Source organism: Callithrix jacchus, chromosome 1 (assembly GCF_049354715.1).
Source record: "Callithrix jacchus isolate 240 chromosome 1, calJac240_pri, whole genome shotgun sequence".
NCBI lineage: Eukaryota > Metazoa > Chordata > Mammalia > Primates > Cebidae > Callithrix > Callithrix jacchus.
The window spans coordinates 141758700-141775054 of NC_133502.1; the positions used below are offsets into that span (position 1 = coordinate 141758700).

The following is a 16355-nucleotide window of genomic DNA, read 5'->3' on the forward strand; positions in this document are numbered from 1 at the left end:
ATCTGGTCACCTTCTATATACTATGTTTTTTATTTATATTTCTTCTCTATTCCTCCCAGGCATGCTGCTAATGTAAGTTCCTTGAGAAATCAGATTTCTTTTTCCTCTTATGTTCACTGCTGTATTCCCAGTGCTTATAAAAGTGCCTGGCATATCATAGGTGTTCAGTATTTATTGAAGGAGTGAAGAATGGGTGAATGAATTCCATTCATTCTCCTGCTCAACAACCTCATTCTGATCCTTTAAATATTTTAATGTACCTTTAAAAAATTATATAGGGGTTTCTCCAGTGAGTCACCATTCTCTGACATGGCATGCTGTTGTTTGATGCCGTGCCTTTGTTCCTGTTGTACTCTCAGCCTGGGGAAGCCTCTCCACTCCCTACCTCCTTCCAGACTAGCACCTGCTCATCCTTTGGAACTCAGCCTACATATCATCTCTCCTAGAAACTTTCCATGAACATTCCCCAAAACTAGATTAAGTGCCCTCCTATGTACTTTCACCTTATTGCTTCTAATGAGTTTTTACATGACTGTCTCTCCCAGAGTTCATGAGCTTCATGAGACAAGGCCTGTGAATTGTTCACTGTTATCTCTCTAGTGCCTGGCATAGTGCCCAACACTTAGTAAGTGCTTGAATATTTGAACTGTTGAATGTAAGACTCAGCTCAAAGTTTTTTTATTGTGACCCTTTTAGGGACCTCCTTATCAACTAGTCTTCATTCTAGGCAGCATTCATTCCATGCAAATGAAAGGCAGTGGAGGTTGGAACAGGCCACAGGACTAGAGCAGACTCTCAGGTGGGTTATCCTTAAAGATCTCAATCATAACAGGGAAAAGACAGGGAGATTCTATCATCTGGTTTTGACATCTGCCATATTTAGCCTTGTGCTTTTAATAAACACTCCTAAAGGAAGGAGCGCCATGGCACTCTAAAAGACAATCCCTCCAGGTTGTGGGCATACACTATATAGAAGCCATCAATGAATTTTGCCTGTGGGCCAAAAATGCATTAGACTCCTGGCCACTGCTTCTTATACTACCATCATGTCCTCATTGCTCCTCTGGGACCAACACACCGTGGGACCGTGATAAGAATTCAAGCCTGACATTTACCTTCAATGCCCCTAAAACAAGCGTCTTTCTTGTCTGTTCAAGTCCCTTTATCCACATTCTAGGGCGGGACTGGGAGGAGTCATGTGGAATGCTGACCCATCTGAAATAAAATGTGATTTAAGCTTCTCTACCACATAAGAAGTATTTTTTAGGTCCTTAACTCTCTCTCTCTCTATCATATAACACATTGAAAACAAAGAGGCACAAACAGGTGACTCGTTGCTTAAAGGTATAAAGTATATTTGGAGAATGCCCTGCTTCACATGCTTGTTAGTGGGAATGACAATGAAAGCCTTTTTCAGGGGGATGCGGAGGTTCAGGAACTTATGAACTCCTTTTTCTTGGAATGAGTATTCTTGTATAAACCAATGCCTTCTGCTGAGGTGAGCTGAGACGTGGGATAGATTTCCTGGTTGAGTGGCACAAGTAATTTGAGGACAGAGTTTGGAGCATTTGTAAGAGTGGCACAGGACCCAGGATTGGCTGACTAAAGGGAGTATCACTAGAACAGATTATTTAGGTACTGGGGGGCATCACGGAAGATCAGGCCTTCTTTCTCAGTAGAGGGAGACTGAGCCTCAGGGTCCTCTGTTGTCTTCTCTGTTGTAGCACCCCACACATGATCTTTCGTGACAGTTGGACTCTTCTCAGTGTTTTCTGTCCTGTCTTGGGTCACTCTTAGAAAGAAGAATGGATTTTTCATGCCTTCGATCTTTCGTTTCAGGGTTAATCCAGTGCAGAAACAGCTTCATCTTGTTATCCAAGTGAACTTCTGGAGCTTCTGGAAGGATGGCACTCTTGTGAGTATGGACTGCCCTTACCAGATCCTGTAACACTTGGCCCTAGAAAGTGTGGCCCTGCAAATTTTGCCCTGAAAAATATGGCCCTCAACTATTTAACCCTGAAAACTTTGGATCAGAAAAAAATTACCCCTTCAAATACTGTACTTGCAAAATTTTAGCCCAGTAAGTTGGCCCTTTAAGCTCTGGGTGCTCCAAGGTTGGCATTCTCAGGAATCCTTGTTTGGTTGAGGTTATTCAGCTTACTCTAACAGCTTTGAAAATTATTCTTACCTGGTTCTTTAGCCCCAAGTAATCCTGGAGGATGCTCTTATAACTCAGGGTATGGGGAAGCTGGTGAAATAACAATAGCCAGCCCTGAAAACATGGAAATGGGGCCCTGCAGATCCAAATGGATCCTTGCTAGTCCCTGCTCAAGGCAGCCATCTTAGCTAAACTAAAGTTTTATCTGAGAAAGGTCCTCGAGATATATTTGGCAAGTTGTGAGCTCTGAAGTTCTTCTTAGAAGTGCCCCTACTGCCCCTGAACCTTGGCAGAATGGGTCTTCTATCTGGCTGGGGAGATCGCCAATGCTGTACCCCCTTCTCTGTGATTCCAAGCTGCTTTGAATGTCACTGAGTCATCTGTTTTCTCTGCTGGGGTAGGGACTTGTCTTCACTCTTGCAGAGACCTCGTCTAAGAGATTCAGGGCCCTCCAGGCTGGGTTGTTCACTCTAGCCTCCAGCTGAACACATAATACCTGGGCCTCTGTCATGCCCTCACTGGGTATGAGATCCCAGAATCCCAGTGGGCATGGGGTACTGCTCTGGAACTAGATTGCATGTAGCTCTGCCACACTGTCTTTGGTTCAACTGCAAGCTATTCTTTTAGGCCAACCCATTCTGGATCTGGGGCAATGAGAGCTCCAGAGCATCCTCCAGGATTACTTGGGACAAAAAGACCAAGTAAGAATAATTTGCAAAACTGTTAGAGTAAGTTGAATAAGCTGAACCAAACAGAGGGTACAGGATTGGAGCTTGTTAGTGGGATAGGGAGTTTCTGGAGCAACGTTTTTCCTTGGTTTAGCAATCTTTAGACTCCTAAAGGATTCCTGAGTGGAGATATTCTTTGGGATGGTTGAAATTTGTCCCCTGGACTCCCTTGTCTTTTGAAACTTCCCAAATGTATCTCAAGGAATTCCTTTCTCAGGTAGATAGTGGGTTTGGCCAAGATGGGTGCCTTTAGTGGTTAGGGGCTGTGAGGATCTGTCTGCCTCTCTAGTGGTACCATCTCTATCAGCTTGTATTTCAGTCCAGAACACTTGTACATTATCTACACAAGCCTCATTGGTGTCTTGAAAGGATGACCCAGGACTTATATATTGCTGTTCAGATGAGACTGAATCAGTGGCTCTGATGGGCTCAGTCTGTGATTGTGGATTGGTGAGTGACTGCCTGGACCACAGTCCTGGAAGCAGCCACATAATAGAGAGCAGGCAGCCCTGACAGAAAGGCAAAAACTTGTCTCAAGTTTCTTAGTCGCTTCGTGGAACAGGCTCTGGGCAGCTCAGGATCATCAGTAACAGCATCTGGTAAGGCCTGTTGCTGCTGGTCAGGGCCTGTTGGTATTGAGAGTGTCCCTTCCTGATCTGTGTAGGGGCTGATGTGTCACTCCCAGGTCCAGGTGTTTGCTTTCTAGAGGACAGGGGCACCAAGTTGCTGCCCAAGCCCTTGGAATACTGCAGATCCAGTGATTTGCAGTCCCAGCAATGGCAGATGTGGGCAGGGATAATGCCCTAGCAGATCTTCCCACATTTGTAATCTATGTGTAGCTCCCCACACATGATCTGTTGGCTCTGCAACATTACCTTGGCCTGAGGAAACAATTGTGGACTGGCCCTGCTGCCACAGTGGATTAGGGCAGGCCACTATTCCCACTAGCCTCTAGTGCTTCATGCTGGGGAGACTCCCATAGGTCAGGGCTGTGCTGTTCCAGGGCAGGGATTACTGGTCATCAGGTCACAGGAGCAACTGGATAGACTGCTGGATCTTTTGGATCAGGTCCCAGCAATGGTAAATTAACCCTCTATTTCAATTGCTCCTGGAGGTGGAATCCTAGCAGCCTCTGGGCATGCTCCAGGAGAATGCTGCCTCCCTCTTGAGGACTAACATGGATTTCCCCAATCAAAGAGGTCCTAGATCTAGTGGGAAAGTCTGCAACATGCCAGGGTTTACATCATATGATTTCCTGCATCTACAGAGATCTCTGGACAACAGCTGGCAAACTCCACTGAAGCTGGAGCTGCCTCTACAGCAGGTGCCATTCCAAGGCTTTCACTTAGCCTGAGTCAGATACAGGACATTGATCTGGATTTCTCAATGGTCAGATGGAGAATGTGGGGAAAAGGGTGGGGAAGGATGGGAGGATTTTCAGTACAGAGATGAAGGAGAAATCATTGAAGAGAAAGGGCCAAGGGCTCCCCTGTTGTGGAGATCTCTAAAGGCAGACCGGGAACTTACTGTGCAGAAAAGAGAAACTACAGTAAGGTAGCTACAGATGTGGCACACTGAGGCCTCAGTGCATCCCCCCAGGAAATGGACAGAGGCCACTTAGAAGCCCAAAGAGGGGAGAGGGTGGAGCTAGAGCCATGGGGTTTGGGATTTGTTCACAGGAATTTTTCTGCTCTGAGTCCGTAGTGGATCCTTCAAAAACTCTGAAAGCTAGAGTGGACCAGCTAACCTCCCATGAAACTCAGAGTCAAGGGATGGAAGCTCATCTCTTCAACTGAGGCCTTAGAAATCGCATTCAGGGTGAAAGAAGTGGCTGTCTGTCTGTCTGTTTTCCACCCTTTGGAATATTAGAAGCAGTGTGGCATAAGCTGCCACAGAAACTCCTCCACAGATCTTGGAGTCCTCAATTGTGGGAATATGTGTGTTAATATCCTTGTACTTGAAGATTTCTCAGGACCTTTTGGACATTGCAATAGCAGTTTAAAGGAATGCAGGGTCATAGGGTGTTGTTTTAGGTTTGGGACCTCTGGGTTCAGAGAAAGAAAGGGAATCTAGTATTCAAATTTGTCCTGACGTTGGTCCTCCAGGACAAATTTGGAGTTGTTTTCCTTGCTCTCCTGCTGGCTCAGAGGAATTCCATGCTTCTCAAAGTTTGAAGACAGAGATCCCATGCCCTGGGACACAGCAGGACTTGAGATCCCTGACCTCACTGAAAGTGATCAGCCCAGGAATCTTGGATGCTGTCTGCACCAGCTGACTGGGTTGCTGACTGGGTTAAAGATTTCTGATCCGTTAATTGTGACAGTGTTGTTGTTACAGATGCCAGTGAATGCTCTTTGGATTTCTCGGAACCCAGATCCTGACTCTGCTCAAAAGACACGCTAGAAGTGGACAAAGCCTCTAGGCAAGAGGAGCCCTGTGATGGCCCCAGTGAAGTCAGGGAGATCAGGCTGTTCTCACTCGCCAGCAATTGCTGAATATCCGGGGCCATAGCATTGCAGATTTGGCAGCAGGGTTCCGCACACAGGATTCACCACACACTTCCTTCCTGAGGAAGCCAGCCCTGGCTGGGAAGAGAAACATGACAAACATTAATGATAGAGTGGCATCTGCCTTCTCAGAAGAGTGTGGGACAGGGTTGGCACTGTCCTTTCCTAGACCTGAAAATCCTGGGGCCTACACTCTCTTGTTGTCTACGTCTCTGCTTTTCTTCCTAAGAAAATGCCATTTGGAGGCCAGACACAGTGGCTCACAGTTGTAATTCCAGCACTTTGGAAGGCTGAGACGGGTGGATCACCTGATGTCAGGAGTTCGAGATCAGCCTGGCCAACATGGTGAAACCCTGTCTCCACTAAAAATATAAAAATTAACCAGGCATGGTAGTGCATGCCTGTAGTCCTAGCTACTCAGGAGGCAGAGGTAGGAGAATCACTTGAACCTGGGAGGTGGAGGTTGCAGTGAGCCAAGATCGTGCCATTGCACTCCAGCCCGGCAACAAGAGTGAAACTCTGTCTCAAAAAATAAATAAATAAAATAAATAAAAAGCAAGAAAAGAAAAGAAAAACAAAATGCCATTTGGCAAGGTGGGCTGGGTTGAAGGTCTGGAGCTTGTTGGGCAAGGCTTCAGAAAACCCATGGGAGGGCACGGCCCTCAGAGAGGGTTGGGACCTGGGGTCAGTTCTCTGTTGACCTTGTTGAAAAGCTGAACTAGGAGAAACAAGCCAGGTGGTTAGCTGATGGTGCATCACCAGGAACATCACCAGTTAGATCCCGGACCAGTTTCATTTTAGGCTAAGAAAGCCAAAGCCTGGTATTTGAGCTTGAAGTTCAAGCAGGATCTCTGCATTCTGAGGGCTATTTGGTATCCCTGCTGATGTACCCAACAACTTTTGGGAATCAATCCTGTTCTCTAGAATTATTAAGAAGAAAAGATGACAGGCTGCCATCTGAGGGCTATCTCTCTAATGACAGAACCAGAGGAGGTAATGTCAGCAGAGTCTAGTCAGACTCAGAGGAGAGAGAACAATGAGAATAAGACAGGGATGACTTCTTTATCCAAAATTCCTCTTGACTGGATAACTTATCTCATGGCTGAATGCAACCCCATGTAGAGTCTTTTATGAATTATGCACTAGTACGGGCCTGAATTACAGAACTACTGTGACCCTAGCCCGAAGCAGAATTGTGTGACTCTTCCCTCCTGAGATGTCTGGCCCAGCCCTCATGTCTTGTTGACTCTGTCAACTAGTGAACCAGCCTCCACTGTGTATGTCTCCCTCCCAGCCTTTACCCCTCTTCTCATCTCTACCCCAAGCCAAGCTGAGAGATGATCACAGACCAGGCTAGCAGCTGGGAGACTGCAAAGAACAAGAGATTACCTTTTCATGAGAAAGAGCAGCTTCCACAACTTCTCGGCTTTTTCCTGGGAAGTTCTCCTAGCTGAGGAAACAGGAGATAGTGTTATGTGGAACAGGAGAGGATTCAGGGACATTCTATAAGAAGCTGAAGGCCTTTTAATGAGAGGATACTGAAACCCCCAAGAGTCAGAACACGAAGTCACATCTGTGTCCAACTTAACCGTTTACAATGTGTTGTTCTGGATTCATCTCATTTGTTCTTCACCATCACACTGGGAGTGAGGAAGGATCATCAGATGCCCATTTTGTGGAGAACAAGACTGAGAGTTGAAGTGACTTCCGTAGGGTTGTAAAACTAGTTCCTCATTCTTTATTCTCAGGAGGATAAGATAGAGAATTTTTTTAATCCTTTGGTTTTCCACCCAGGAAAGTCTTTCATGAGAAATTGTCCCATGGGGGTACTAGAGCCTGCAGTGGTTAGAGCACCTGGCTCTTAGCACAGGGGTCATAGAAGGCCAGGATCCATGGGAACGTTATCCACAGTGGAAGTGAATCGGAGGAGAGACTGGGACTTTACCTTTTGATGTTGTATCTCTAGACTTTTTTTTTTGACTCGTTGGTGACACTTAAAGACAAAAACATTAAACATAAAACTGCTACCCCATTTTTCCTGTATCTAAAATGAAACGAAACTCATAAACATTTCCCAGTCTTTTTTTGCGTTTCAATTTTATGTACTCTTCTACCTTTCCTTTGTATGTTCTTTTCACCCCAAGACTTTCCTTATTTGCTTATTTCTGATTCACTTTCAGGCTCTTCCATACTCCATGCCTCCCACCCCCATTCCTTTGATAAGTTCTGTGGGGACTTTAGGATGGGACAGGAGGAAAAGTGGAGCAGATTAAAGGATGGATGGGTCTAGAAGCCAAAGGAATTCAGCCATCAAGTGGCTCTAAATGACCCCAACTGAAATAATTACCCAACTTGGGAGCTTTTCTGGTATCCAGTGAGGAAACCCCCTTAAAAAAGCAAGGAGTGGAGCAGAGTAAACAGGGCTGGCTCCCCTTCTGATCGAGGTTTGGAGGACCCACACGGGTCCCCAGCACGACTCCTGAGGCCGGTGCAGCGGTTGTGACGGCACCTCGGTGCAGCAGCTCTCAGCGCAGAGTAAACGAGACTGGTTCCACTTCTGACCAAGGTTTGGAGCCCCAGGAAGGCAGAGTCGCCTATTATGGACACAAGAAGGAAGCCAGACAGGCGAATCCTGGGCAGAAAAGCACCATCAATCTTAACGCAGCTGTTCTGGCCCTGGGAACTAACAACTTGGACGTCCACTCAAGAGACCTAATCTGAAAGTAGGTAATTTCAAAGACGACAGGAGGATAAATTTACAATCATGGGAAGAAACCAGCATAAAAAGGCTGAGAATACTCAAAATCAGAACGCCTCTCCCTCTAAAGATGATCACAGTTCCACATCAACAATGGAACAAGGCTTGATGGAGAACGAGCGCATTTCAATAACAGAGTCATGCTTCAGGGAATGGATAATAAGAAACTTCTGTGAGTTAAAAGAACACGTTGTAGCCCAATGTAAAGAAACTAAGAACTTTGAAAAAAGGTTTGATGAAATCCTATTGAGAATAGACAACTTAGAGAGGAATATAAGTGAATTAATGGATCTGAAGAATACAATGCAGGAACTCCGAGAAGTATGCACAGGTTTAAACACTCAAATTGTTCAAGCAGAAGAAAGGATATCAGAGGTCAAAGTCCAACTTAACGAAATAAAACGAGAAGACGAGATTAGAGAAAAAAGGATAAAAAGGAATGAGCAAAGTCTCCAAGAAATGTGAGACTATGTGAAAAGACCAAATTTACGTTAGATAGGTATACCTGAAAGCGACGGAGAGAATGAATCCAAGCTGGAAAATACCCTTCAGGATATTATTCAGGAAAATTTTCCTAAACTAGCAAAGCAGGTCAATATTCAACCCCAGGTAATACAGAGAACACCACAAAGATATTCCTCAAGAAGAGCAACCCCAAGGCACATAATCGTTAGATTCACCAGGGTTGAAACGAAGGAGAAAATACTAAGGGCAGCCAGAGAGAAAGGTCAGGTTACCCACAAAGGCAAGCCTATCAGACTTAGAGCAGATCTCTCAGCAGAATCTCTACAAGCCAGAAGAGAGTGGGGGCCAATATTCAACATCCTCAAAGAACAGAACCTTCAGCCCAGAATTTCATATCCAGCCAAACCAAGCTTCACAACTGAAGGAAAAATAAAATCTTTTATGAACAAGCCAGTACTCAGAGATTTTATTACCACCAGGCCTGCTTTACAAGAGCTTCTGAAAGAAGCATTACACACAGAAAGAAACAACCAGTATTAGCCTTTCTAAAAATATACCAAAAAGTAAAGAGCACCAACATAAAGAAGAATTTACATCAACGAATGGATAAAACAGCCAGTTAACATCAAATGGCAGTAATCCTAAATTTAAATTGACCAAATCCCCCAATCAAAAGACACAGTCAAAACTCAACGGCATGTTACATCCAGACCTGTTTCACATGCAAGAATACACAAAGACCCAAAACAAAGGGATGGAGAAAGATTTACCAACCCAATGGAGAGCAAAAATAAATAAATAAATAAATAAAAAGCAGGAGTTGCAATTCTTGTATAGGATAAAATAGATTTTAAAGCAACAAAGATATAGTGGTAAAGGATCAATGCAACAGCAAGAGCTAACGATCCTAACACCCAGATACATAGAGAATTAGATTCAATGAGACAGAAAATTAATAAGGATATCAAGGACTCAAACTCAGATCTGGAACAAGTAAACTTAATAAATATTTATAGAGCTCTCCACTTCAAATACACAAAATATACATTCTTGTCAATACCGCATCACATCTACTCATAAGTTTAAATGAAACATTGATTGGCCATTATTAATGCCCATTTTTTTCAGAATAAAGCAATATTTCCGTTCACCCTCCCTCTTTCTCTTCCTCTTTCTTCCTCTCCTTTACTCATTTTTTCTCTCTTTCCTTCTCTCAAAAAAAGAGAGAGAGAAAAAAAAGAAATCAACTTTTAAACCTCTAGATCCAGGTCGGCAATGTCTCTCATTGCTTGATTTCCTTCCTTCCCTTCCCTCCCCCTCTCCCTCCCTCCCCCCTTCCTCCCTTCCTTCCTTCCTTCATCCCTTCCTTCCTCCCTCCCTTCCTCCTTCCCTCCCTTCCTGCCTTCCTCCCTAAAAAAAAAAAAAAAAAAAAAAAAAAAGCAAGGAGTAAGAGTAACAAGAGAAAGCTGGGGGATAAAATCTTGTTTGAGGCATATCAATTTAGCCATGGTCATAGTGGTTCCCTACCCGGCAACAGCTCCTGTTAGGTCCCAACCTTAATTTTTGGTGGCTCTTTTTCACTTGCCAAATAAATAATGCAATAATGCAGATGGATCCATAGGTGTATAAGGGATATCCAACATCCCACAAAACAAAGGTAGGACTCAACATGATCTAAACCTCACTAGCCATCCCTCTCCCTAGTCTTTCACTGTCTTGAAACCTAATGCCTCCAGATTCTACACCTTGTCATTTCTGCCTCACAGAAGAGGGATCCAAACCACCAGATTGCATCACAAAGCCCTCCTGTTCCACAAGACAGGGATAGCATCACAGACCTTTATCTGTTTTTAGAGAAGCTTACTGTGGTGATTCAGTGTTCACATGAGGGTATCTGGTGCTCTGTATTGGCTACAGAGCCTGGGGCAAAAGATGCCAAGGTCAGGGGCAGCATGTACCTTTTCATGTTTTCTCTATACCCTTATGGCTCAACTCTCTCCTTCACTACAATGGCCTGACACCTATCCCTAGATAACTGAGTCTCTATGCACACTATATGTCCTATAAGACAGATAGTGGATAGATCAGAGGAACTCTATGAACTGTACTGGGAAGGTAACAAAAACAAACAAACAAACCTGAGGATAGGGCAGGCATCATATTGTTAAATCTTGGAAACAGATTTTTAATGTCAGCAGCAATGATATATGGTCAGTACTGAGAGGTTCAGAAAGAAGACAGTATATGATGTATCAAGGAAAGGACAAAGCTGTTTTTTTAAATAACTTTCAGAGAGTTAAAGAAGGACTCCTCGCAGTCTGTGTGGTCCAGCCTTAGATGGGTGAGCAGAGATTGTAAGCACTACATTTCATTGGAAGCACATGAATGAGGCTCACTTCTGGAGCTCTGTACAAGACTTGATTTTCCAGAATTGCTTCTACAGATTTTATACCATCTAGTCTGTTCATGGAGATGAGTTATTGGGAAGACTTTCGATTAAGGTTCACAAACTTGTGATTCTTCGGTTGAATGTTTGCCTGAAAGAGTGTTTTATGAAAATATGAATTTGAATAACTTTAGGCAGAGCAGGATTTCTCCCCGTTCAACCCCTGGTACCTACCACTCCTATGCCCACTGATTCTCTCCTTTACTACATTAATGTTAACTTCATGACCCCTGACAATATTATGGCATACCTCCAACACCCTAGCATTTCTGAATTTCTTTGAGAAGTTCTTGCCCTGTTAAGAGTGGTTGGTCTTAGGCTCAAAATCCCTGAGAAGGGGCAGTTGCTCACACCTGTAATCCCAGCACTTTGGGAGGCTGAGGTGGGTGGATCACCTGAGGTTGGGAGTTCGAGACCAGCCTGGCCAACATGGTGAAACCCCATCTCTACTAAAAATACAAAAAATTAGCCAAGTGTGGTGACAGGTGCCTGTAATCCTAGATACTTAGGAAGCTGAGGCAGGAGAATCACTTGAACCCAAGAAGTGGAGGTTGCAGTGAGCCAAGATCATACCACTGCACTCCAGCCAGGGAGAAGGAGTGAGACTCTGCTTCAAAAACAAAGTCTCTGAAAAGGTTATTTGATCCTTCCTCCAGCATTTGTTCCTCCACCTGGTAGGAATAGTGAGCACTCAATAAGTGCTTAACCCTAAGTTGGGCAGTCGAGGACACAAAGACATTTGAGTTGTGTTGCCTACCTGCTCTCAAGATTCTTAAAAATCTAGTTTCAAAGACAAGGCATTCACAAGAAGCAAAAGCCAACCTTTTGCTGGGGAAGGGGCTGGAGAAGGGGGAAATAAACCATTAATGTTTAATGGGTACAGAAGTTTCTGTTTGGGGTGACGAATACAACCATCTTGTTCATAAGTGAATGCCCTTAAGGGCGTTGAATTGTACACTTAAAAATAACTAAAATGGTAAATTTTATGTTAAGTATATCTTGCCATAACTTAAAAACAACCAAAAAATTAATTAGCACAAGGGCTTCTTTTTGAACTAAGCTATAAGGAAAAATATTCTCAAAATGATCTGACAAACAAATGGATTAGTGAATGTTTTTCTCTTTTAAAAATTTTTTATTTCCATAGGTTATTGGGGAACAGGTGGTGTTTGATTATGTGAGTAAATTCTTTAGTGGTGATTTGTAAGATTTTGATGCACCCATCCCCCAAGCAGTATACACTGCAGCCTATTTGTAGGGTTTTTGTTTGTTTGTTTGTTTGTTTGTTTTGAGACAGAGTTTCGCTCTTGTTACCCAGGCTGGAGTGCAATGGCATGATCTTGGCTCACTGCAACCTCCGCCTCCTGGGTTCAGGCAATTCTCCTGCCTCAGCCTCCTGAGTAGCTGGGATTACAGGCATGTGCCACCGTGCCCAGCTAATTTTTTTTATTTTTGGTAGAGACGGGGTTTCACCGTGTTGACCAGGATGGTCTCGATCTCTTGACCTCGTGATCCACCTGCCTCGGCCTCCCAAAGTGCTGAGATTACAGGCGTGAGCCACCGCGCCTGGCCCCCCTATTTGTAGTTTTATCCCTTACCCACCCTCCCACCCTTCCCCCAAATCCCAAAAGTCCATTGTATTTTTCTTATGCCTTTGTGTCCTCATAGCTTAACTCCAACATATCAGTGAGAACATACAATGTTTGGTTTTCCATTCCTGAGTTACCTTGCTTTGAGTAATAGTTTCCCATCTCATCCAGGTCACTGCAAATGCCATTAATTCATTACTTTTTATGGCTGACTAGTACTCCATCAAATATATATACACTACAGTTTATCCACTCGTTGACTGATGGGCATTTGGGCCGGTTGCTTTCACGTTTTCGCAATTGCGAATTGTGCTGCTATAAACTTGCATGTGCAAGTATCTTTTCCAAATAATGACTTCTTTTCCTCTGGGTAGATACTTAGTAGTGGGATTACTGGATCATATGGTAGTTCTTCTTTCAATTATTTAAGGAATCTTCACACTGTTTTTCATAGTGGCTGTACTAGTTTACATTCCCACCAACAGTGTAAAAGTGTTCCCTGATCACCACATCCATGCCAACATCTACTGTGTTTTGATTTTTTTATTATGGCCATTCTTGCAGGAGTAAGGTGCATTGCAGTTTTAATTTGCGTTAGTGAACGTTTTTCCTAAATGTCCTTCTTATACCTACAAAAGGAAAATAGATCTTCATATAAAGGATAATTTAAGAGGAGTCCTACCTGAAAATGGAATGAATTTGAGCTATTTCAACATCTTTCCTGAACTTGCAAATTCCATAATACAGGAATGAGAAAACTTTTTCAACCAAAGAGCACTGAATGAAAGGTTAACAAAAATCAATTAAAAAGCAGCTTGAGTCAGCTTCTTAGAAGCAGGTCATCAACATACCTGCAAAGTAGCCTAGATCCTTCATTACTTTTATTACTCCTACTTAACCAACTGCTGCTGCCTTCTATGCGCTGTAACAGTTCTATCACCCATTAGCCTGACCTCTTGCTTGCGGCAGAATCACCACGTTCTGCAAATCCTGCACCTGCTCCTGACAGTGCACTACTTATCTCACAGAAAACCCACAGCTTCTGCCCTTCCACCAAGCCATTAAAACCATCTGCTGCAAACTCCTCTCCAGCTATTCACCTGGCCCTTGCTCCTCTGCCTCAGAGCTGAGGAATTAGGGCCAAGGGCTGAGCTAAAAATGGTCTCATGCCCTTTTGCAAGTTAGGCCTTGAGCATAGGTTTATTTACTGGTTTGGGACTCATTGACAAGGGTGCTTGTGGGGACAGGACAGTGGGATCAATGTCTTCCTAAACAACGGCGCATTTATGTAATGAACACAGCTAAGCCTGGCATTTTTCACGATGTGGGTATGGATCATCACATTTGCCCTTCCTGCCTCGTGGTTGAGAGCAAACAGCAAACAAGGGAGATGAAGTGCATGAAAAGCCTCTGCGGATGCTGGAGGGCTACACAACTATCAAGGATTCTTCATTTGCTTCTAGAAAACTTGCTTTAAGCCAGACCCTGCTTTCATTATAATGTTGCAGAGCCAGAATTGCAATAGAATTTCTTCAAGAAACGGTTCATGGCTACCAATTCATATGTACCATGGGTCCTGTCGCCTTGTAAAGAAAAATGTGACTGACATGCCACTGATGTCTTGTCCCTTCACACAAGCCTTACAAAAGAGCTTTGCTGTGTCTCATACTCAGAAAATACTAGTGAACACCTTAAATGTACGAAGGTTCCAGGGACAGAGATGCATAGCTGCTGCGACTCAGCAGCAACACTTTTATCGATGAGCACCTTTGTTGATGCCCAAGAAGCTGGAATCTCAAGGGAATTGGTTAGGAAGCCCCAGAGTAGTGTCAGGCAGCAAAACCACCGGAGCTCACATAGCTGAGCGGGAGTCTGGCGAGTAGCAGTAGTTGGCTGCTAGAGGCACTAGAGGGCAGCACCTGCCCACCCAATACTCCGAGTCCTGCGATGTCTCCGCCCCATAGGCGCTTTCAGTGACTCTCAGTCACGGCCTTACATTAGAATCACTAGGGGCTTGTTAAAAATACAGATTTCCTGGTTTCACTTCAGACTAATGAATCAGAATCTCTAGAGGCAGAGTCCAGCAACCTCTATATTAAATAAGTATCAAAAATAATCCTTAAGCAAGAAGGCACTGAGCTATGAATTTGTATTTGAGACTCTGATGAAACTATGTCCCTCCTCCACACTCAAAATTTGATTGAATTTCAGAGGCATTGACTCCACTTATGAAAACCGTGGAGAACTCAAAGAGCCTAGTTAAGAAATTTGAATACAATTTATGCCAAGCCAAAGACTATCACTCAGAGGTGGGAGCCTCAGCAAGGACAGGGTCCTTAATGCAACAAAAGCCAAAATAGGCAAATGGGATCTAATTAAACTTAAGAGCTTCTGCACAGCAAAAGAAACAATCATTAGAGTGAACTGGCAACCAACAGAATGGGAAAAAAATTTTGCAGGCTACCCATCTGACAAAGGGCTAATATTCAGAATCTACAAAGAACTAACACAAATATACAAGAAAAAAAACAACCCCATCAAAAAGTGAGCAGAAGATATGAACAGACACTTTTCAAAAGAAGATATTTATGTGACCAACAAACATATGAAAAAATGCTCATCCTCACTAGTTATTAGAGAAATGCAAATCAAAACCACATTGAGATATCATCTCATGCCAGTTAGATGGTATCTCTCTACCATTATAAAATCAGGAGACAACAGATGCTGGAGAGGATGTGGAGAAATGGCAATGCTTTTACACTGTTGGTGGGAGTATAAATTAGTTCAACCATTGTGGAAGGCAGTGTGGTTACTCCTCAAGGATCTAGAAATAGAAATACCATTTGACCCAGCAATCCCATTACTGGATATATACCCAAAGGATTATTAATTGATCTATTATAAAGACACATGTACACATATGTTCATTGCAGCACTGTTTACAAAAGCAAAGACTTGGAACCAACCCAAATGCCCATCAATGATAGACTGAATAAAGAAAATGTGGCACATATACACCATGGAATACTATGCAGCCATAAGAAAGGATGAGTTCATGTCCTTTGCAGGGACATGTATGAATCTGGAAACCATCATTCTCAGCAAACTGACACAAGAACAGAAAACCAAACACTGCGTGTTCTCACTCATAAGTGGGTGTTGAACAATGAGAACACATGGACACAGGGAGGAGAACATCACACACTGGGGTCTGTTGGGGAGTGGGAGGCTAGGGAGGGATAGCAGAAGGTGGGGAGATTGGGGAGGGATAACATTAGGAGAAATATCTAATGTAGGTGATGTGGGGATGGAGGCAGCAAGCCACCATGGTATGTGTATACCTATGTAACAATCCTGCAAAATTCTGGGGCACATGTACCAGAATTTAAAATAAAATTTTTTTTAAAGTCATAGGAACTTAGGAAAAAAGAGAGAAGACCAATGACCAATATTGAGAATGAGAGATGTGACTCACCAAAATTCCAAATATATTTAAAGGACAGTAAATTAACTTGAGGGCCAAATGTGGTGGCTCATGCCCGTAATCCCAGCACTTTGGGAGGCTGAGGTGGGCGGATCACTTGAGCTCAAGAGTTCAAGACCAGTGTGGGCAATATGGCAAAACTCCATCTCTACAAAAATAGCCAGGCATGGTGGTGTGCACTTATAGTCCCAGCTACTCAGGAGGCTGAGGTGGGAGG

The 16355-nt window shown here is 43.6% G+C and overlaps 1 protein-coding gene across 1 annotated transcript; it reads right to left on the reverse strand.

The window, feature by feature from the left end:
* Positions 1 to 1331: 1331 nt before the first annotated feature.
* Positions 1332 to 10334, reverse strand: SPATA31F3 (SPATA31 subfamily F member 3). Its single transcript, XM_078345959.1, is given in 7 exon segments — positions 1332 to 1792; positions 1794 to 1896; positions 5365 to 5471; positions 6783 to 6843; positions 7027 to 7129; positions 7339 to 7386; positions 10144 to 10334. Coding segments are annotated over 7 exon segments (741 nt in total). The 5' UTR covers positions 10288 to 10334; the 3' UTR covers positions 1332 to 1617.
* Between the last annotated feature and the right edge of the window lie 6021 nt (positions 10335 to 16355).